A 24,283-nucleotide genomic window follows, 5' to 3' on the forward strand; every position below is an offset into this window, starting at 1 on the left:
GATAGATGAAAGCACGAGGGACCCAGGTAAGGAAGGATGTCACAAGGGAAGGAAGGAGGAGAAGAAAAACAAGAGAATTGAAGAAAGTATCCAAGGATGGAAGGAAAATACAGCAGGAAAGATTTAGGCATGTAACATGCATCATATTGTGCACAAGGTGAGGCTTGTTCACTCCACTTACTCAAGGAATGTCACTTGGGATTTGATTCAGAGTTGGGGTATTTTATTTTTCCGGCTACTCCCTTGTTGCCAAAATAACCATCTAGATAAAGGAACCAAGTCTTAGCTCAAAGAGCAGAAGACACGGTTTTGGAAGGAAGGCAGGCCATTTAGTGCAAGGATCTTAGCAGTGCAATCTGCTAGTGAGGCCAGCCAGTGCCAATCTCTCCTAGAATGTGGGATGCTTGCACTCATGCTGCCCTGCTCAGTGGCACTCCTGACCAGGGCTCCCCTGGCTCTCTGTGTGAATAGAACATGCACTGCTACGGGTAGTGCAGCACCTGTTCTGAGGAAGCCTAATGAACTATTCCATCAGCACCCAAAGCACGGCAAGAGACCCTCACATAGAATAGTAGCAGCAATGAAGGAATGTACCAGAGCATTGACACTTGCAGCTGTATTAAGTTAATACTGCCTTTGTTCTCTGTCAGAAGTGTATTAACCAGTGTTCTTGGCCGTGCATCTCTATTTCTGAGAGACTGAGGTTTGCCTTGCTTTCATCTGTGTTGTTCCTGCTCTGTGTGTAGCGGTTCTACTGTAGAGGCCCATGTACTTCAAAAGGGACTTTGGCACTACTGTCAGCGCTGCCCGGTTCTTTCTGGAACAAACACTTGAACTTTCTCTGTCAGTGCTATCCCTGTTTTTGGTGGGGAGAACAATTGCACTACTAGTGCAGGTCTGCACCTGTTCTTTGTGGGAGGAACACTTGCACTTGTTGTGTCAGTGCTGCACCTGTTCTTTGTGGGAAGAACATTTGGACTTCTTTTTGGTGCTGCACCTGTTCTTTGTGGGGGAGAACACATACTACTAGTTCAGGTCTGCACCTGTTCTTTGTGGGAGGCACACGTGCACTTAGTGCAGGTCTGCACCTGCTCGTTGTGGTGTCGCGTAGGCTCTCATACAAATGAGACTACTGGATTTTGAGCGGCAAAATCGCCTGTGGTGTGGGAGATTGAGTCTGACCCACTACAGGTGACACCTGTTGCCCCAATCTAGGTTTTGCTTCGACTAGCAGTGCCTCACCTGGACCCCAGGGCAGGGATGATTGGGCAGCCGAGCGCATGACATAATTGATTTTTCAGGGAAACTGGGGTCACTCAGGTCTCATCCTTTTCTCTCAGTTACATTGGTCTCACATACACGACAAACAGACGCAGTATATGTTTCAATAAGATTTTAATGAAGCAACTGCACCTAAGATAGCAAAGCATGTGCTGCAATAACCAGGACGATACAGCATGACAAGATTAAAATTGGGACAAGGAGAGTAAAGCATAGAAACAACACTACCATATTGTCACTAGAGTCAACTGACTAATTCCTACATAGGTTATGATAGAGCACAGTGTGTTAAGCTCTAATTCTGCCCTTCAGGTTCCCCTGGGAAGACATCATCCCCCATACCTGAGCAAAGGCCTGAAGTCTGCATCAGCAGCCATAGCAAAGCGCTCAGCAATCAGCATACAGTTGTGGTTCTCTGGTTGGAATCTCCCTCTAATGTATAAGGGACAGGGAAGTGTTTTTATAATAAAACAGCTGATGTTCTGAGAAAATGTGCCTACATAAGAATGTGTGTTTTTCTATGAATGTCAGAGACAAAACCTGTACCACGTTCACTGGCAACCTATCTTACTACAGCCGTGAAAGAAGCACAGAGTGAACAAGAATGTCTTGTTTGAGAACGCAGTGCTGGCCTAAGTAAAAACAGCTAGATAGAGAGAAATAAAACAAGACCGCAAAAGTGGCTATTGTAAGAATAATAAAATGAAGCTGAATAAAATATATCTAGGGTAAAAGTGCGCAGCGGCAGGCCTAGTATGCTGAAACAACGTGCATGGAGCTAGAACTAAAAAGGCTATACAACACCCTCCCTTTGTCGGTTGAAGGTGGTTCAAAGCCTGAATGTATCACAAAGCTACTAAAACTCAACCTAAGATATGTATGTAAAAAATATCAATGATGAAAAGTTAAAGGGACACATGAGCATAAATAAAAGGACAGTTTAAAATATTAACATGTGGTTTAAAAAGGGACCGAATTTCAAGAGTCAGTGATTTTGAAAATTGCCAATTCAATCCGAGACAATGGAGGAAAGGAAATCTTCCACTTCGGCAGGGGTTAAAATTGGAAAGTCATCGCCGAAAGGGACCAAGGAGCAGTCATGTTCCATAGCCTGAGCCTCAGCCAAGGCAGCAGAGTTATGTGGAGTGCCCAGTAATGAATTAAGAGTCGCATCCTCCAGGAAGGGAAATTCATAAGCGGCTTCCCGTAGCAAACGCACCCTCAACTCACATGTCCGGTAATGAACCCTCAACGCGAACATCAACAGATCAGCGTCCGATGAAAGCAAGCTCTGCGTAGAAAGACAAACTTTCAGTGCATGTTCGAAAGAGCACCAAAGGCACCGAAACAGGGACTGCACACAATGCAAAATCGGTCTGAATGGCAGGGACTAGTCACACTCCAATCGCTCCAGGAGTGTTGCTCCAAAATACTGTATCATGCGTTCACGACATAGCTGCGCTGATGGGAGCACTCTCATTCCTCCTGTTGCGACAGGACAGCCACTGCACATGAAAAGTAGCAACCGCAAAATGCTAACTATTATAGACAAAGTTATTCGAATTCTCCCGAAAATACTGGAGAATATTGAGTGGATGGCTGATGGTATCAAACTGAATATGGAGGAGAAGGTGTGAACGAAACCAGAACCAACAGCTTTAAAGAAATGTGCAATTCCAGTTGTACTGGACGCATTAAATATTCGTCCCACGAGTTCACCAAAGTGTCTCGGAAAGTTAGTACTTAAAAGGGCCTGTATCTCTGCTGACGACTTTGCCCCCTGAAGTGCGTAGGTCTTGCGTGGAGATGTGAGGTGCCACATGTTTTTGAAACAGTAAAGCTTTGAGTCTGCTCAACTTGTCAGAATTCATATTAGAAGTAGCAATATTGAGCCAAATGTCAGCTACTTCTTTTAATCTAGTTGGTGGAAAAAGTACGTTCCCGCAGCATGTAACAATCTTCGAGACCGAAACAACAAACTATTTCGCATCGCATACCACAACAGTCTTCACCATTGAGGAGAACATAGCTGCCGTTTGAAAGCACCTGGAACGTAGGTCTAATCAAGGGGACTGGAACTCCCTTCATATAACAAGCCACATTCCCCTGCAGACCCGTTACACGCCCCATGCAAGGACAGCTGTTTACAAACCATCGAATGGCTGACAGAAGTCTCGCATTCACTACCGCTAAGAAAGACCTCTTTCATGCCACTGAGATTTGCACGAGAAGGGTAGCTCCCACACCTCATGGATGTAACTATCTCCCAGCCTTTCATATCAACCCACCGGAATGTGCTTTAAAAAGGACGTGAATTGTAGTGTGGAAATAGGCAGATTAAAGACCCCGTGTATTAACCACTCAGCAGATGGTATTTCAGCCACAGTAAAAGGCAACTTCAACTTTTCAATGTTTAGCATCACATACGTCGCTTCTTTCTTAGCTATTAGTAGTTATTGTTGCATTAAATTAAATGTAGAGAATATTTCCCTTGCGCTGACATGTTGCCAGGGAACGTGACCCACCTTCAGTGTTTGAAGTGTCCAACCCAACTCTATAATGGACCTTAGTTGACTCTGTCCATGGTGTAAGGAAGACATATCTATTTGTATGATGTCTATAGCAGAAGAGACAATGTTATTTAAGCTGTATATCCGGTCAGACAGGTTATTAATCCCATTATCTACAACAGCTAATGCTTTCTGTAAGTTTTCTTGGTCAATTTGCCTTAACTGAGCAGCGGCTTCCTTTTTGGAGAGCTACCAAATTTAATTATATATAAGAAGCGCTTTCTGCATTGTTTTCTGGGGTCTGACAGGATGTCCTGTAAGTCGGTGTTATTGGACAGGAGACTGAGGTGTTCTCTAACTGCATCTAGTGAGGAACTCTTTAACCATTGTGGGCATAGTTTCCCTACACTGTATGTTGTTACTATACTCGCATGTTCGGACGATATATAGCGAGGGTCTAGTGTAGGAGGCTGGCCTGGCTTGTAGTGGGTACCAGAGGTACTTACACCTTGTGCCAGGTCCAATTATCCCTTATTAGTGTAGAAGAGGTGTTTCTAGCAGCTAAGGCTGATAGAAGGTAGCCTATATCAAAGCAGCTTAGGCTGAACTAGGATACATGTAAAGCTCCTACTATACCACTGGTGTCATATGCACAATATCATAAGAAAACACAATACACAGATCTACAAAAAATAAAGGTACTTTATTTTTATGACAATATGCCAAAAGTATCTCAGTGAGTACCCTCAGTAAGAGGATAAGTTATATACACAAGATATACATACACAAACCAAAATTATGCAGGTAATAGCAAAAGGAAGTAATGCAAGCAGTGTAAAGTTACAATAGATTGCAATAGGAGCACATAGGTATAGGGGCAACACAAACCATATACTCCAAAAGTGGAATGCGAACCACAAATGGACCCCAAACCTATGTGAGCTTGTAGAGGGTGGCTGGGACTGTAGGAAAACAGTGAGGGTTAGAAAAATAGCCCACCCCAAGACCCTGAAAGGTAGGTGTAAAGTGCACCTACTACCACCAGAGAGCACAGAAGTCGTGATAGGGGGATTCTGCAGGAAGAACAAACACCAGCAATGCAACAACAGTGGATTTCCGGACCTGAGTACCTGTAAGACAAGGGGACCAAGTCCAATAGTCGCGAAAGTGTCGAGAGTGGGCAGGAGCACAGGAAATGCCAGCTGAGGGTGCAAGGAAGCTTCCACTGGTTGGAAGAAGCTTGGAGTTCTGCAAGAAAGAAGAGGACTAGGAACTTCCCCTTTGGAGGATGGATGTCCCATGTCGTGATGAAGCTTGCAGGGGTCTTCCCACGCAGAAAGACTGCAAACAAGCCTTGCTAGCTGCAAGGGTCACTGTTAGGGTTTTTGGGTGCTGCTGTGGCCCAGGAGGGACCAGGATATCGCCACTTGGAAGAGGGGACAGAGGGGGTGCCCAGCAACGTAGGGAGGCCTCACAGAAGTAGGCAGCACCCACAGAAGTACCTGAACAGGCACTTAAAAGAAAAGTGAACCAGAGTCCACCCGAAGTCACAAAAGGGAGTCCCACGATGCCGGAGGACAACTCAGAAGGTTGTGCACTGCAGGAAGGACTGTCGGGGACCCAGGCTTGGCTGTGCACGAAGGAAATCCTGGAGGAGTGCACAGGAGCCAGAGCAGCTGCAAATCACGCGGTACCCAGCAATGCAGTCTAGCATGGGGAGGCAAGGACTTACCTCCACCAAACTTGGACTGAAGAGTCACTTGGACAGAGTTGCTGAGTTCCAGGGACCACGCTCGTCGTGCTGAGAGGGGACCCAGAGGACCGGTGATGCAGTCTTTTGTTGCCTGGAGTTGCAGGGGGAAGATTCCGTCGACCCAAGGGAGATTTATTCAGAGCTCTTGGTGCAGAGAGGAGGCAGGCTACCCCCAGAGCATGTACCACCTGGAAACAGTCGAGAAAGCCAGCAGGATGAAGCGATACAAGGTTGCTAGTGGTCATCTTGCTACTTTGTTGCGGTTTTGCAGGCGTCCTGAGCAGTCAGCGGTCGATCCTTTGGCAGAAGGTGAAGAGGGAGATGCAGAGGAACTCTGATGAGCTCTTGCATTCGTTATCTGGTGAGATCCCCAAAGCATAGACCCTATATAGCCAGAAAAGGAGGTTTGGCTACCTAGGAAGGAGGATTGGCCACCAAGAGAGGTAAGAGCCTATCAGAAGGAGCCTCTGACGTCACCTGCTGGCACTGGCCACTCAGAGCAGTCCAGTGTGCCACAAACACCTCTGTTTCCAAGATGGCAGAGGTCTGGGACACACTGGAGGAGCTCTGGGCACCTACTCTGGGAGGTGCAGTTCAGCGGAGTGGTCACTCCCCTTTCCTTTGTCCAGTTTTGCGCCAGAGCAGGGCTGGGGGATCCCTGAAGCGGTGTAGACTGGCTTATGCAGAGATGGGCACCATCTGTGCCCATCAAAGCATTTCCAGGGGCTGGGGGAGGCTACTCCTCCCCAGCCTTCACACCTATTTCCAAAGGGAGAGGGTGTTACACCCTCTCTCAGAGGAAATCCTTTGTTCTGACCTCCTGGGCCAGGGCTGCCTGGACCCCAGGAGGGCAGAAACCTGTCTGAGGGGTTGGCAGCAGCAGCAGCTGCAGTGGAGACCCCGGAAAGGCAGTTTGGCAGTACCCGGGTTCTGTGCTAGAGACCCAGGGGATCAAGGAATTGTCCCCCTCAATGCCATTCTGACATTGGGGTGACAATTCCATGATCTTAGACATGTTACATGGCCATGTTCGGAGTTACCATTGTGACGCTGTACATAGGTAGTGACCTATGTACAGTGCACGCGTTTAATGGTGTCCCCGCACTCACAAAGTCTGGGGAATTTTCCCTGAAGGATGTGGGGGCACCTTGGCTAGTAACTTTGCACCCAACCTTCACCAGGTGAAGGTTAGACATAATGGTGACTTATAAGTTACTTAAGTGCAGTGGTAAATGGCTGTGAAATAACGTGGACGTTATTTCACTCAGGCTGCACTGGCAGGCCTGTGTAAGAATTGTCAGACGTCCCTATGGGTGGCAAAAGAAATGCTGCAGCCCATAGGGATCTCCTGGAACCCCAATACCCTGGGAACCTCAGTACCATATACTAGGGAATTATATGGGTGTACCAGTATGCCAATGTGAATTGGTAAATTTAGTCACTAGCCTGTTGGTGACAAATTTGGAAAGCAGAGAAAGCATAACCACTGAGGTTCTGGTTAGCAGAACCTCAGTGAAACAGTTAGGCATCACACAGGGAACACATACAGGGCGCATACTTATGAGCACTGGGGCCCTGCCTGGCAGGTCCCAGTGACACATAGACTAAAACAACATATATACAGTGAAATATGGGGGTAACATGCCAGGCAAGATGGTACTTTCCTACATGTAGTCTACTATTTCTAAAACCCTGTGGAGTTTATAAAACATTTATGACACTCATTGGTATCTATTGGCCACAATAACCACCCCCATGACATGACAGTGAAGCATTAAACAAGCCATTCTGCACCCATTCATCGAGCTGATCTTCAGTTGCATTTATATATTTTTGCCATTTATAAAATTTTGCAGGGGCAGGAATACTGGCCGTGTTTAATTCCTTATTCTTTGCTAAGCCGAAACAACTTGTTTGTTGTACAGTTTCATTTAAAAATATCATTTGAACTGGTATCAGGCATGCATAAAGCTTCCTTCCCCCTTATTTGCCAATGTCTAGTTCCCCACACACTTTTTAAGTCAATCGACTTCAGCCAATATTCATAGCCTTCTATAGTCAATCGGGAAACAAAGGAATCTGAATAAATAAATTTCGTATTTGTCAATAGAATGCGTACATTTGCTGTTGGTGTCAATTTCAAATAATATGACACCGCAATTTTAACATTGTGCCCAGAAAAATATGTAAACTTTTCAGAATATATTTTAGAATTCCCTTGCGGTGGAGTTGGACAATGTTCCCATTGTGTGTAATTAAAAACTGTCTTTGGGGTACTTGCTCTGTGGATGAAATCGTGCCCATAATAATTACATCAAAACATATCACCATAATTCTCTTTAGACTGATAAACATCTTCGTTTTCAAAGACAGTGTAATACTGCAATTCAGTCATCATAGAATCAATTGTTTTCACATCCCAATCATCATAAATAACTCTGTGTATTATTATATCGTTCATTGAAAGTTTAAACACATGGTATTTGAATGACTTCTGGGGAGCCGCATATATCAAATGTTACTTGATCCCAAACAATCCATCCAGGAATTGGTATGGCAGAAATGTTCACAAAAGACAAGTCTCTACGGACCTTGTGAGAAGAAAAATGTGGTTTTAGGATCACATCCACCAGTTCAACGGCTGATTTTTCAGGAAGAAAATGACCATGTATTAATAAAAAGAAAGTTATGACAAACCCAATCCAAAGCAGGAAGGCTCGTACAGTGAAGGAAAGCCACAGATAGTTCCATGGAAGAATAAATTAAGTTATTTTAAGCCAGTTTATCAGCTTACAGGTTTTTGACAGTTAAGGTGTCGAAGAGGCGAAGGAGTCCAAAACGTTGTTGATGTCGGCAAAGTATCCAGAAGCAGTTTGTGCATAAACTGGAGCCGTATCCGTCGCTGGCGTGGGTATTTCCCTCGGTGGCTCAGAATAATTGGTGCCATCCGTCTGTGTTGAAGTTGTGTCAAATCGATCAGTAATTTCTGTATTATTTGATGTTAATGGAACTAATGCAAGATCATTTTCCACCCTCCCCAAGCTCGGAGAGGTACCAGTGTTGCTGCTGCTGGTAGAGGAACTTCTTTACCGGTAGTGAGAGGGATTCTGAAACTACTGCCTGTTCATTTTGGTCTGCTGTGCAGGATCGGCCACATGGTGTAGTTTGACACTGTTGATAGATACAAAGCGGTTTTCTTTGGCACCAGCCAACGGTGGTAGAATGACAGTTCTGGTGCTGTGTATTCCCAAGACTGGGACTGGTGCACGATAAGAAGGGCCAAACTCCTTTTTCACAGCAACCTTTTCATGTACCACATCCCCAACTTTAGGAATCCAGCCTGTAGGCGTTACATGTGCATCCTTATTTCCTGTGGAGGTAGCACTGGCAGAAGCGTTGTGGTCACGGAACTGTTGCAAATCCTGTAAGACAGTGACACGTTCATTTATGTCAAAGGGTGTTTCAGCCACCTCCACGCCAGGACCATCAAGATCTGGAACATACATTTGAGTTCCAAACAGGCATGCATATGAAGTACGACCCCCCCAGGGACCTTCTAGGCAGATTGTTAAGTGCTCTGGACTCCATACAGGTGGTTAAGCCAACTACGACCCGTACCTAAGACTCTGGCTGTTAAGGGGTGTTATAAATCACGGTTTAATAGCTCCACAACACTATTTCCCTCGGGATGAAATGGAGCTGAGTACTAGAGTTGGACCCCCAACAAAGCCATGGCGTCCCTGAATGCCACTGAGGCGAAAGCAAGGCCCTGGTCTGAGTGGAAAGCCGCAACTGCATATGTACCGATAAAGACTCGCAAATCTTTAATAATAGTCCGAGCGTCAGCCGAGTGTTGTGGCCACACCCATAGAAATCTGGAGCAAGAGTCAGTGACTAAGATGTATTTGTATGCACTGTCCGGTGTTAGGGGACCGCAATGGGCCAAGTACACACGCTGTAAAAGTTTGTTGTAAATTAGGAGGGGTGTCTGTGGTGGGCGCCTAGCAGTGTAAACTTTAATTTGTTGGCAGATGAAACAACTAAGGACATACTGCTTCGCCTCTTTGTATAGGCCTGGCCACCAAAAACGGGCTTGTAGCAATGATATTGTAGCCGCCACACCAGCATGGGCAGATGTTGCCCCCTCATGCGCTGCTTTAATCAACTCTGGTCTTATATCTTTATTGGGAATTTCTCGAACCCCTATGTCTGGTATCTTAACCTCAGCGTTTAGGCAGCCTCCCATTAGGTAGGAATATTTAGCCGGAAAGGCTTTTGGATAGGGCGTACTATCAGCCGTAGCTTTCACGGTCGCCCATATTTCTTCCTCCGGTTTCACACTTAAGTGGGTTACTGCAGTAACAGTGGCCATATCGACTGCTGACTTTGCGGCTTCATCAGCCACTGTATTCCCAGCAACGTGTATTCCAACGCGCTGGTGTCCAAGTGTATGTACAACATAGACATTTGGTAGCATTTCCTTAAGATCTGCTACTTTCCCCCACAGAAGTCTGTGTTTTATGGTGTTGCCTTTAGAGTGTCTGAACACATTCTGGCACCAGTAATGCAGGTATTCATTGAAGGACTGGACATAATAGTATGAATCGCAAACAATCAGTGTTAACTGTGCAGGATCCATATGTTACAGTGCCATCATCAGATCCTTTAGCTCTGCTAGCTGTGCTGTGCAATCCCCTAGGGTTTGCGTGTATGTATGTTGGGGACAAAGTTTATTATCCTCCATGTAGCCACTTGCGACTGCGCAAGCAGCGGAGTATTGAAGCTTTATGCCAATTGCAGGTTGCGCTGAGCCATCCGTGTGCATGACTCTTTGATGCTGATCAATAGGCAGTGTGTTTGCCAGAACTGGGTATTCTAGTTCATATTGCAAAAATTCTTGAGTTTGTAATTTTGGGTCAAAAACGTAGTCTACATCAGTGGCTGTCAAAGAAGTAGCCCACTGTTTCCAATGTGGATGTAATGCTTTAGCGTTTGGAACGCTGGCTTTGGTGACAGACTCAAGGGCTAGAATTGGGGAGACAATAATGCGTTTGCCCTGAGCTAGAGGTCTTTCTTTAATGACAGCCATCTGCACAGCAGTGAGATTTTTCTCAGTGGGAGCAAAGCGTTGTTCTGCTACTAAGTACAAGTGGGATGTATGCAATCAGGACAGTATCACCCTCATTAAAGGTTACATAGGTGAAACCAATGGCACCAGCAATTACTCTGATGACCAAATGTGTTTTGTTGTCCCTTGTTTCTAAACGTTGTGCTGCAAACATGTCTGTCTGCAGGTCTCTGAGAATGCGTGTATGTTCGGCACGAGATTGGCATGTTTAAGTATATTGATATCTGTCAGGCGTTTTTATATTATCTCTATTTCTGAGATTATATCTATTCTACGGGGTCCCCGTACGCGGAGATTCTCCCCTTTCTTTTTTAGGAGTTTGTTACTTTTTATCCCAGCATTTATTACCCTCAGGAGCTTGCTTAGAAAAATCTTTATTAGATTTACCCTGAAATTGTGGTTTTGTTGGTCTGACCCCCAGACTATCTCGACCAATACTAGAGTAGGCCTCTGCGATAATCTTTGGCAACTCATGTTCATGATCCTTTTGAGAAACATCCCGGAGCCGCATGTGCACCGCTAATGCGACAGCTTCCCCTTTAAGGTTACTTAAAATAATTGAGGATACAGTGGCAAATTTGTCCATAAACTGCATCCCCATGTCTAGGGCTGGGCAGCCCCGTATTCATCTTGAATTTATTTCAACACTTTCGGTAAGTTGGCAAGTGTCGGTGTACCGTGTGCAGTAGTATAGAGCGTAGCAAATACCATGCCCCATGAATTACAGTTATCTACTATGGGAACAATCCCAAATGGCAAGCACATTGTTAGTATTCTATGTTTTTCCTGAGGTCCCATATGGGACAATACTGCTTCCAGGGCATTAATTTTTTGAGCTACCCAAAATGGAATTTCTTCTCGTTTGGCGGGTACTTTACCCATGACGGAATGTACAGTTGCAGGGTTTATGCCTGGTGTTACTGCATGTGGTTGTGCTGGGTTTGTATTTATTGTTTGCATTACAAACTGTAATGAACCTCTGTATATTGCCGTCAGCTCAGTATGTACGTGATAGACTTTAGCTACTGCTTAGTTTGCTACTGCAGGGTGAGGTGTATAACTGCCCAATAAAGGGCAGGTAGGACCATCATTACTTAGAGGACCTAACCTAACAGGTAAAATCGTGTGGGGTAGGGCGCCATCAAGCCAATTATGTTCTTGGTAAGATAAAGGTATTTCTAAATATGCGTATGCCCTGTATTGTCCAGGTACGTTTGTAGGTATATACTGCTGAAATGTATTTGAGTTCCCATCAACTGCTAGAAAAGTGACCCAAGATGGTAGATTTGTTCAGGGATGAGCACACCAAATGGGGATTTTTCTTTTAGAGTTCGAGCTTGAACAACCTCCAGCATCAGATAGGTATTCCCTACTTAGCTGAGGAGGAAATCCTTAATACCACGGACGTCTCTGTATATAGTACTGAGGTGTCTTTGTATGTAGTAAGACCGAGATACTCAGGAGGACCCGAAAATTAGAGCCTGACCAATCGTTGGCGGCGCCATGTCGTGTAGGCTCTCATTATACTATTGAGACTACTGGATTTTGAGCGGCAGAATCGCCTGCAGTGTGGGAGACTGAGTCTGACCCACTACAGGTGACACCTGACGCCCCTGTCTAGGTTTTGCTCCGGCTAACTAACAGTGACTCATCTCGACCCAAGGGCAGGGATGATTGGGCAGCCGAGCGCATGACAATTGATTTCTCAGGGAAACCGTGGTCACTCAGATCTCATCCTTTTCTCTCAATTGCATTGGTCTCACATACACAATGACATACCGAGGCAGTATATTTTTCAATAATATTTTAATGAAGTGACTGCATCTTACATAGCAAAGCATGTGCTGCAATAACCAGGACGATACAGCATGGCAAGATTGAAATTGTGACAAGGAGAGTTAAGCATAGAAATAACACTACCATATTGTCACTAGAGTCAATAGACTAATTCCTACCTCGGCTACAATAGAGCACAGCATGTTAAGCTCTAATTCTGCCCTTCAGGTTCCCCTGGGAAGACATCACCCCCATACCTGAGCAAAGGCCTGAAGTTTGCATAAGCAGCCATAGTAAAGCGTTCAGCAATAAGCATACAGTTGTTGTTCTCTGGCTGGAATCTCCCTCCAACATATAAGGGACAGGGAAGTGTTTTTATAATAAAACAGCTGATGTTCTGAGAAAATGTCCCTACGTAAGGATGTGTGTTTTTCTATGAAAGTCAGAGACAAAACATAGACCACATTCACCAACAACCTATCTTACTACAGCCTTGAAAGAAGCACAGAGTGAGCAAGAATATCTTGTTTGAGAATGCAGTGCTGGCCTAGGCAAAAATAGCTAGATAGAGAAATAAAACAAGACCTCAAAAGTGGCTATTGTAATAATAATAAAATGAAGCTGAATGAAATATATGTAGGTCAAAGTGTACAGCGGCAGGCCGAGTGTGCTAAAATAACATGCATGGAGCTATAACTAGAAAGACTATACAACAGTGGGAGGAACACCTGCGTCGGTGCTGCGACTGTTCTTTGTGGGGAGAACATCTTCACTTCATGTCGTTACTGCATCTGTTCTTGGTGAGACGAACACATGCACTACTAATGCAGGTCTGCTCCTGCTCTTTGTGGGCCGAACACTTGCACTACTAGTGTAGTTCTACAATTGTTCTTAGTAGGAGGTGCTGCACCTGTTCTTTGTGGAAGGAACACTTGCACTTCTTGTGTCTGTGCTGTACCTGTTCTTTGTGGGGGAAACATATGCACTTCATGTATCGGTGCTGCACCTATTCTTTGTGGGAGGAACACTTGCACTACCTAGTGTAGGTCTGCAACTGTTCTTAGTGGGAGGTGATGCACCTGTACTTTGTGGGGAGAACACTTGTACTTCCCCTGCTGGTGCTGCATCTGTTGTGCATGTTCAACTCTTGGACTGTTGATGCTTCTGTTGTATCTGTTGCATGAGGGACCCATGTTCCAGAGGCTTGTGCGACCAATAGATGTGTTGTGAAGGAACTAAAAGTGACGGATGTTTCCAAAGTCAATTTTTACATTTGTATACATTGGATGAGCGCACACATAAGGAAATCTCAATTGATATTTGGAGGCAAATTTATGTTATCTGCTGAAAATGTCAAGTTGGTATTTCGAAGAAAAATGATGAATTTTCAAAATATTTCAAGCATATGTTTGCTTAAAAATTCAAGCATGCTAGCCGATTTAGGTATATCCATTTTAGATATAAAGGACCCATTTGTAAACATTGGTGTACTTCCAGAAAATGGCAAGCTAGTACTTAGGGACAAACAAAACACTTTTATAATATAATAAAGCTGGGTTTTGGGATATAAGACAGTATTTTCAGGAAGTAAGCTAATATGTGGGGAGTTGGTAGGTCTATTTAGGAAAATAGAAACGCTTTGCAAAGTGTGGTTCTACCCAAAATAGCTCAAGATGTATTTTCAGTAATAATTCATAGTGATATGAGACACTTCTTGTCAGTGGTGGCTGTCTCGTATTTACAATTGGGGGGTGGGGCGTTTGGGGGATACAATAAGAATATATATATTTTTTAAAGGCACTTACCTAACGACGATCTTCTCTCCTCTTGCCGTCTCTCCCAGCTCCGACATGCAATTGTCACAGAACCCAGGAAACTGCACAAGCCAATCCTGATGCTTGTATCATGCTGATTACCAGCATGAAACCAACATCAGGATTGAGGGAAGCGGCCTCTCTGCACTCACCAGAGCGCTGTAGACCATTGCTTTATCTAGCACAGCTGTCTTAAGACAGCTGGGTTAGAGCTTTTTAAAGTGTGCATGTCAGCTGGCCGTGGCAAGATGGCCGGCCAAAGGGACATGTGTACTTTAAACAAGTGCGCAGCTTCCTGCTGCCACTCGGCAGAAATTGCCCTGCCTTGTCCTGACACATGGTTCAGGTCGAGGTGCTGAAAAATAAAAAGGTAGTGAACAAAGGTTATTACCATTTTATTTCTCCGTTTGAGGGTAGGGGCATTTTTTTGGCAGGGCGATGCTCCTCCACCCCTGTCAAGGGGCCTCCCCTGCTTCTTGTCGATGTTAGGGCACCATGTACTTACTCCAGACGTTTTTAGTTATGCCACTGAACAACTACTACTGCCACTGCATGCCTCTTACATGTCATTTCATAATGCATATTACTAGCTTTCAAAAGGTCTTATTGCTCTATACACCTGGGCTAACACCCATGCCAGTTCATAAATTAAGTAGGCCTGCAGTATCAACATGTTAGAGCTTTGGTGTCAGCTTAGAAAAGCTTTGCTGCCTGATGCAACAATCTGGGTAACTTCATTTTCCTATCACGTATTTTTAAAGTAGACTTTCACTCGTGATGCAAGTTTAAAAAAAAATATATAACGCAAACTTGACCCAAAGGTTTTAGGGAGCTTTATATGAGCACCAGTTACATAACACAAGATCAGATTGATGTTTTATGTTTTTAGGCACGGGGAGATTAAGTTATTTCCCAAGAATCAATGACTGCAGTCCATGTACGATGTAGGCAGACCAAGTCACTTAAATTATCATACCCTTACCTCTTGCTTCAAATAGTTATAGAAGACGAGATAACCAGGTAAGTCTCTTCAATGAAGGTAAAGTCTTCTCATCATTACAATCAGTGATTACTTGTTACAAAGTCTGCTCTGCTTTCCACTCACACGCTTTCTCCCTATTCCGCCTTCCTAAGCCCTCGCACCCCCTTAAGCACTTTCCCAGCACATGGGTGGCTCCTCGCAGCACTAGGAAGTGACACCCAGGTCAGATGGAAGCCATGACACTAAAAATTATTTTACTTTCACCATAGGACAGTCTACTTGAAGGATGTTGGATTCAAAAATTGAAGAAAGTAGGCTGCACATGGAGGGCTGAGATTCTTTTACATTTTGAATGTATTTACATTTTGAAAAATGTACAGAGTGGTGATAACTTAGCAGGCAGTGGGCCATTTAGAACAATGATTGTTACACTCAATGGAATTATGCAAGTCAAACTGAATACTCTGAAGACTCTGTAGTTCAGGCTGCAGTTAATGAAGTCACCAGTTTAGCTATGATGGGATCTTGAAGCCTGGTCAAATACTACATCAGGACAATGTGAGATGGGGGTCTTTTTGAGAGCACTTACACAACTATATGAGGTTGATGGCCCAGCTACAGGTGGCACACACTCCTGAAAAAGCATGCATTGCACAGATCTGACCACATCGACTTACAGTACCGCTTTCACTTCTGGTTCAGAGAATGGGATTTCTAGGTCACATTCAGGATCTCAACAAGAACATCCACACTTCTTTGTGCTGCACGCCTTGACCTCATTCTCTGTAGTTCATCCAGTGGCCTTTGGCTCCTTCTCTTTTTTGGGTTTTCCTCCCTATAAGACCTCGATTCCTGACATAAGTATTCTTGCACTTTGACCTTGTCTGGTTTTCTTCCTCCGGCTTACTCTTTGCAGCTTACATGCCTTCTGATGTAGTTACTATAATTTCACTGCTGTCCTCAAACAGATTGCCATTATCATACTGTGGCTACAGGAAATGCACTTTCCACTGTTATAGAATACGTCTAAAGCATACAAAGTAAACCCAAATGTGAAAGTTGGTGTATTCCCAGGCTGGAGTCATGCCACGCTCCTAAGAACACAGTAATTACGAAAAGTGAAGCATTAGTCTGTCAACACGTTTTCATCCTTCGCAGGAATCAAACACTTCACTGAGGTCCATGGACCTTTTGACCCACAAAAAAGTGTGGCAAACCATACACAAATTTACATCAACACCACCCCAACAATTTAGACACCATGACCAACGTGTCCACAGAAGGAAAACTCCAATCAGGGATAAAGTTCAAAGCTTTATTTTACATCCACGAAGTTAGTGGCATAAAGATAATGCACAAAATCAAAGTGTAAAGATAAACGAGTTAGCATTAACACAATTAGGTATTCGAGAAAAATCAGATATATTAATGAAATTATTTGAGATACAGAAACATATCTCAAGTCAGACTGTATCAAGATTTGTCAAGTTCAATTAAACAAAGCATGCAAATTTAGCGCGGGACAGGTGTAGTTCCTACACCTAACCAAATTAGGAAAAGCATTTATGGGGACAAACAAATGCGGGCAAAAATACAAAATAACACAAAAATAATCTGAGAAAAATATATATCTCAGACTACAGAATACTGGCTAAAAAATTAAAAAGAGTGAGTGTCAGCATGATAGATTATATCCTAGGAAAAGGGACATGTCAACAAGGGTCAGGGGTCTGAAGATCTGCAGAGAGACTGCACTAATCTGTAAATGTCCATTCCTAACATAAAACACACAAATCTAATTGATTTGTGTCGGTTTATTGGCATCATGTCACGCAAAAGGGCCGTCAGCCAATCAAATTGTTAGGCAAACTTCACATTGCAACAGTCCGTTAATTTCCCAGGTCTAGCATTAGATCATTTCCTCTTTCTGTAGGACTCCAAACAGTTGAAACATTTATATTCCTTTGCAACAGTTCATTTAGTTCCCAGGTTTTTACCATGGGATCTTCTCAGTTCCGTGTGAGTCCATACACTGCTAGCAACAATTTATTCCACCGGCTTGGATGTTCCTTTCCAAACTCAATAAACTAAAAGACTGTGCAACTGAACAATGAATCTATTGCTACTTGCAAAGCTTCACATGTGAACAGAACCTAAAGAAAGCTCACATTAGAAAAAACAATGATTCCTCACTTTTACATGACTGCAAAATACGAGCTCTGCAGACCCAAGTTATGTTAACAAAAGAAAAATCAATTGCATTGCTGTAAATCATTGCAATTCAATAAAACATATGAAACATACACTTAAAACTCATTTACATTAATAGTTCATTAGTATGAGCAATACATTTTACTTTAAAAACTTTGACAGTACATTTCAATAAGTATGACAGAGAAGTGCAAGTACTTCATTCTGCGCAGAACTTTAAATTCATAAATCTAACATTAAACATTAAAGAATACAATTTGTTTTGATACTAGTTTAGGGTTAAAATACACTAACATTCCTTTTTACAAGCATATTGTTTAAGAAGGAAGGCACAATTGTGTTCACTGACCAATAAAAACATAAGCACATTTAAAATACATGTTAGTGCAGCTATCTAGGCTAGGCTGTCAAACATGAGACATAAATGGTCACCTTATGCTGACGTCTGGGTCAATAAAAGCCTTATTAATTTTACACTCCAAAAGGCTCCTAAAGAAACTTAAAGATTTCCTGTGGTGTTCTGCAAACCAAAACAAGAAATTAAACTACAGTCAAAGGGCTTAGCGGAAATTGCGGTTCACAAGATTGCGCTTTTTGTTTCCTATCCCAAGCTGGTACGGTTAGTAGTTCTGTTTGATTTTTTTCTTCTTACCTAGCATAGGGAGGGTGATTATCTGTAGTTTGACCTATGATCAGGGGACACAATTTTGAGATGGCTTTACAGGAGTGTCTGCTCCATGTTTACAGAGCTTCTGCGACTTTGTTTATGTATCCCTCTTCTCACTCACCAAGCCTTTGAATGAGAGAGTAGTTCTTGTGGCCCCAAGGCACCATTTATGAGTCATAAAAGGAAGATGCATAGAAAAGAATGTGCAGTTTTATCTATTATTGTGTGTAGTTTGCGTAGGATTGTGTGTGAATACTTTTCTTTACATTGATGTGATATTTTACTTTGACTATGAGATTTCCTTTAAAATGCTGCTCCAGTTAAGGTTATTTAAAACTAGAAAACGCCTTTGTGTCACATTTTTCCAAATATTTCTTGGAGAGGGAGGAGAAGAGAGATCAAACACTTAGAGTGGGTCCCACTCACTTTGCTTGTAAGGTGCTATGCATCCTATGATGAGTGAAGCAAGTGTGTGATGCGTAGCAATGGTGACCATGACAACATGACAATGTGATGATAAGGGCTGTGAGACCGTGATGAGTAGTAATGTAGAGAAAGATGAGGGTGATAGCCGGAAGTCTGCCTGTGCATTTTCTCAAGGTCCCTTCGGCACCCCCAGAAGTAACCAGGAGAAAGAAGACAGCAGGCATATGCTCTACTCTTGCCCCCTTGACGCGCTAAACAGAGAAGGGCAAACATTATGAATCTCCTAACACAATCAATGTAAAGGCATGTATTCCCACGAGTGCTGCAAAGCCAAGGCCCTAAGTGGCCTGCACAGAAAGAAGGACGGTTTAAACCAAAGAATAACTGACCCAATGCCTGAAGGTGCTCCCCCATAAAAACCAATAGGTCAATAATACTGATTTCAAGTCACATTCTAGAAGTGAAGCGTTGTGTTTGCATGAAGTCTTGCAAAATGTTAGGCTGACCACAGCCAGACAGAAAACCTTCCTTTTGCCAACATCTGATAGTAGAACTATACATTTTTGAAATATAGAAAAACTTACTCAGAAATGCCAAGAACACAAGGTTCTTCATCATCACTTATTCGAAGTAGTCGTACTGAAAATATACTGTGACTAAAAAAAAAAAAAAAAAAAAAACATTAATTAATCACTTAAAATATTCATACAGCACAGATTTTTTCCTGTAGAGGAATTTGCTATTTTTTTTATATAAATGCCAATCTTCAATAAATCTTTGATATCAAACATATATGATCCACCTCTATGCAGGTAGCTTATAGTACACCAGAAAGTACATTTTTCTTATAGGCTTTCCATCTTCTTTGAGAAAGAAAACAAGTGGGAAAAGTAAAGTCATTTGTTACTTCTCCTACAAGGACTCACTTTGTTTGGGGGGGGGGGTATGAGGGTGGGGTTGGGAAGCAGTGTTTAAACCAACTAGGCCACCCCTATGTCTTTGGTTTTATGTGTAACAGATTTCCCTACAACCATTATCGGTCTCAAGTGCTGAGTGTGGTAGACCCTGTCAGGCGTGGGCTCATTGAATGGATGTAGTGCCCTTTAAAACTTGCTGCTAGTTTACTAACCTTATTGGAGAACTTATCTAGTGAAGGAGAAGTGTGATCCTAGGAGAAATGCATGTCACTGGGTATCCTGCTTTGTGAGTTTGGTTACTTCGTTCAACCCATGGGGACCTAAATGAAGCAACATGCACCCACAGGGATCAGCCTTCACATTCACATTCCTCTGGATATAGTGGATCTGGAGGAATTGCAAACCTCATGCAAGTTAGGTCCATCACAAGACCCTTTGTGTGTTTGCCTGTAAGAAAAAGTTCACGGTGTCCCTCTTTTTAAAAAGTTTGTTTTTGACTGACAGTTTCCACACACAATACGTTACCAACAGATGTTGTAGAGAAAATGCACAGAAGGAAATTATAACAAAAGACAATCAAATAAATTCACATATTCATAATAAGCCATATAATATCACATTGAGAAATAATACATAGGCCCTCATTATGACATTGGTGGTAAATCCCACTTACCACCATGCCGAATGCCGCCAACATACTGCTGCCGCGGATATCTGCTAACCATAATATGACACACACACACACCAATCAGTCACTATTCAGACACACACACAAATCCGCCAGCCCAAAGGTCAGTGATCAAGTGGTGGTAGCAAAACCCACACGTTACGCCAACAGAACAACACCCACAACATTATGATCCACGAATCACCACGGCAGAAATTCAATGTCGGTAAACCATTGCCGGTACATACCGCCGCACTCAAAATGCACACACACTAACAAAACAGCAACACATTGGACAATTCAAACTACACACACGTGACACACACACACACACACACACACACACACACCACAATAAAACACACCCACAGTACCCACAAACCTTTACGAATACAAACCATTGCCAACAGACTGACATCACGACTACTGACAAGACCAGACCCACACACCACCATCACCTATACACCACCCACGCACCTTACAACATACACCCCAACACATCACCCTACACACCCTCACACACACCACTCACGGCACCACAACGACACCCCAGATTCTCTGAGGAGGAGCTGTGGGTCATGGTGGAGGAAATCATCCAAGTAGAGCCACAGCTACATGGATCACAGGTGCAGCAGATATCCACTGCTATGAAGATGGAGCTATGGCAGAGAATCGTGGACTGGGTCAACGCTATGGGACAGCACCCCAGAACAAGGGATGATATCAGGAAGAGGTGGAACGACCTACGATGGAAGGAACGTTCCATTGCAGCAAGACACCAACTCGCTGTACAGAGGACTGGTGGTGGACTCCCTCCTACTCCCCCACAACTCACAACATGGGAGGAGCAAGTCTTGGCAATCGTGCATCCAGAGGGCCTGGCCGGAGTAGCAGGTGGACTGGACTCTGGTAAGTTAACACTTTACTACTATCACCCCCCCACCTGCATGCCATCACATACCCCAACCCTCACCCTCACTCCCATTACTCCACCACCTCCCACACATCACTCATCCCAATGCCAAGCCCTGCTTGCCATACCAATGCATGGATACCACTCACAGACCTGCATGGACACCTATCACTAAAGCAGCACACTAGAGCGAATCGGCTAGCCCACCACATACCAACTTACAAAAGTGAAAGCTGCCAGGGCAAATACAACCAAACAGGTCAACCCCACTGATGCACAAGATGTCACACACAGAAACAGTAACACTGCATTTGCATCCCTACAGGTACCCCTAGCCAATGCCAGTGGCGAGGAGGTGCCAGCACTATCCAGTCCCCTAACAGAAGAGGTCCACAAGGATGAGAGCAACTCTGGTCGCCTGGATCTGGATGACCAACATAGCCCACCAGGGACCTCTGGACAGTCGGTTACCCAGGCCCAGTCACAAACCACCACAGTGCCTTCCCAATCAGGAAACACCACCACAGCACCCACCCAGCGAACCCATGCCTCTGTCCCCAGGACACGTCAATCAGCCGTGTATCCACCACTACAGGGACCCCAGGGAAGACCGCATCCCCAAGACAATCAGGGACTTTGGGTCAGTGGCAGTGGGCACATGGTTCAGGGGACAGAGTTGCAGGACAACAGGGAAACTGGGAGGAATCCTGTATGCCAGGGTGAGGACAGGCCCAAGGAACAGACTCTCCAGGAGGCATTCACTGAGATCCTGGGAGCATACGAACATTCCCAGGATGCGCTGGGAAAGATCCTGGCCAACGTGCAGAACAGGCGGCTGCAGAAGGGACAGTACCAGGGGATCAGGGAGGACTTGCAGGCCTTCAACAACAACCTGGTCTCCACTGCAGGGGTGCTGGCTGACATGGCCAACAGTATGAGGGAGGCAGTGACACCACCGGGCCCCTGCCACTAGCCAGACATCTGAACTGCCATCCACCTCTGCTGGCGCTAGTGGACATGAGGTCCTGCCAGAGCACCAACAGGCCACCAGCACCCCTCGCCCTGTAGAAGGAGAACCACCCTGCAAACATTCCCTGCGATCCAGGCAGAAGCCAGAGACTATTGCCAAGACCCCCACCAGGAAATGAGACTCTCCTGATTGTCACCCTTGTGTCCCACTCCGTCACCCTGTCCACCTTGAACTGCCATTGCTCCCCTTTCTATGTCCCCTTTCGACAATGCATCTGCGCTACCAATAGACTGTAACTATACCCTGGACTTCCCTCCATCATCACTCCAGCCCATTGCACTTGCCCCGCTACTTCTTAGCAGTTAAATAAAGATTGTTTGAAAAAAGTATGGAGTATGTCAAACTTATTTTAGTATATATTCTTTAGCCAGGTTCAAACATTGAATTTTAACTGTAGAGTAATGTTCAAATAGGAAAGACTTGTAGTTGGCTGCAGTTATCACACCAGCAGCGATAGTGGGGCACCAACATCTGCTAAATGAGTTGCCAAAGGGTACAGTGAGTGGGCATAGACATGGGAAAGAACAGCATGCCGTGACAAAAATAAACCATAAAATGACAATGAAATATGAAATAACACTGTCTTACCTGTGTGTCATTGCAAGTATTGTCAAAACACTGCAATTCTGTTGTCCTCATCCTCACTGTCCACAGAGTCCACTGCTGCCACACGGCCATCTCCAGCCTCCTCCTCCTGAAGAAAAGGCACATGATGTCTCAGGGCAAGGTTGTGCAACATGCAGCATGCCAAGATTATCTGGCAGACCTTCTTGGGTGAGTAGCACAGGGATCCACCTGTTAGACGGAGGTACTGAAACCTGGCATTCAGGAGGCCAAAGGTACGTTCGATAATCCTTCTTGTTCGCCCATGTGCTTCATTGTAATGTTCTTCTGCCCTTGTCCTGGGATTCCTCACAGGGGTAGGTAGCCATGATAGGTTTGGGTAACCAGAGTCACCTGATAATATCGAGGGACAAAATTTAGCCACACACTATCCCATATGGCCCACACCATACCGATACACCAACATATACTGGGTGGGCAGGGCTCACCTCTTAGCCACACCCTGTGCCTCTGTAGTTGGGTCATCACATTTGGGATGCTGCTATTCCTCAGGATAAAGGCATCATGCACCGACCCTGGATACTTAGCACTGACATGGGAGATGTACTGGTCCGCCAAGCACACCATCTGCACATCCATGGAGTGAAAACTCTTTCAAATTCTGAACACCTGTTCACTTTGTCGGGGGAGGGGCAAACGCAATTTGTGTACCATCAATCGACCCAATGATTTTGGGGATATGTCCCATTGCATAGAAGTCAGCTTTCACTGTGGCCAAATCCTCCACCTGGGGAAAAACAATGTAGCTGCGCATGTGTGTAATCAAGGCAGACAACACTCTTGTGAGCACTATTGAGAACAGTGGCTGTGACATTCCTGCTGCCAAGCCCACTGTCACTTGGAAAGAACCAGTTGCCCAGAAATGGAGCACAGATAGGACTTGCACAAGAGGCGGGATCCCAATGGGGTGACGGATTGCAGATATTAGGTCAGGCTACAATTGTGCACACAGCTCTGTGATTGTGGCCCTATCAAGTCTATAGGTGAGGATGATCTGCCTGTCCTCCATTATTGCCAAGTCCACCAGGGGTCTGTACACAGGGGTATGTCTCCATCTCCTATTCATCCGCAGCTGTAGCAATCTATGGGGCAAAACAGTGAGGAGCCGGTCACAAACTGTAAATCATAGCCACAACAGTGCAATGCATGATTTTAATTTTTAACGTATAAGTGGCGTTTGTCCTGTATGTCCAATTTTGAACTGTAACGCAGTTACTATCCAGGGCCACCCCCCCACCCCCCGAAATGGCGAACGCCTGTCCTGTGTGGAGGAACAGGTGGAAGTGAGGTAATTCCACTGATGATGTGCGCCATTGCGGTAGGCAGTCGGGAACTGCCGTGCAACTGCTCATTGGTTATTACTGGGCCCTATGGGTTAAAGTGGCCAATGGTGATGTACGCCCGCGTTGACGGTATGCACCGCCGCGGACGTGACTGCCATCTTCTATCTGATCACTCACTTGCTACCTGACCCTCAACAGGAGAGGACCTACACTGCATATGCTGCTGTGAAATGTGTCTGGAACCTACCATGGCTCGTGTGACTGGGGAAAGGGCAGAGTTGGAGCAACTGGTGGATGGGGT

At 44.6% G+C, this 24,283-nt stretch overlaps 1 protein-coding gene across 2 annotated transcripts in view; it reads right to left on the reverse strand.

Moving 5' to 3' along the window:
• The window catches only part of LOC138282516 (kinesin-like protein KIF20A), a 531,681-nt gene that overhangs the window by 226,086 nt on the left and 281,312 nt on the right, over positions 1-24,283 (reverse strand). Inside the window, exon 9 of one of the 2 annotated variants that reach the window (XM_069220198.1) lies at positions 19,133-19,204. The exons of the other annotated variant lie outside the window; for it this stretch is intronic. Coding sequence (XP_069076299.1) covers positions 19,133-19,204 — 72 coding nt within the window. The remainder of the gene's footprint in view (positions 1-19,132; positions 19,205-24,283) is intronic. 2 annotated transcript variants of the gene reach the window in all.

This window comes from Pleurodeles waltl, chromosome 2_2 (assembly GCF_031143425.1).
Source record: "Pleurodeles waltl isolate 20211129_DDA chromosome 2_2, aPleWal1.hap1.20221129, whole genome shotgun sequence".
NCBI classification, from domain to species: Eukaryota; Metazoa; Chordata; class Amphibia; order Caudata; family Salamandridae; genus Pleurodeles; species Pleurodeles waltl.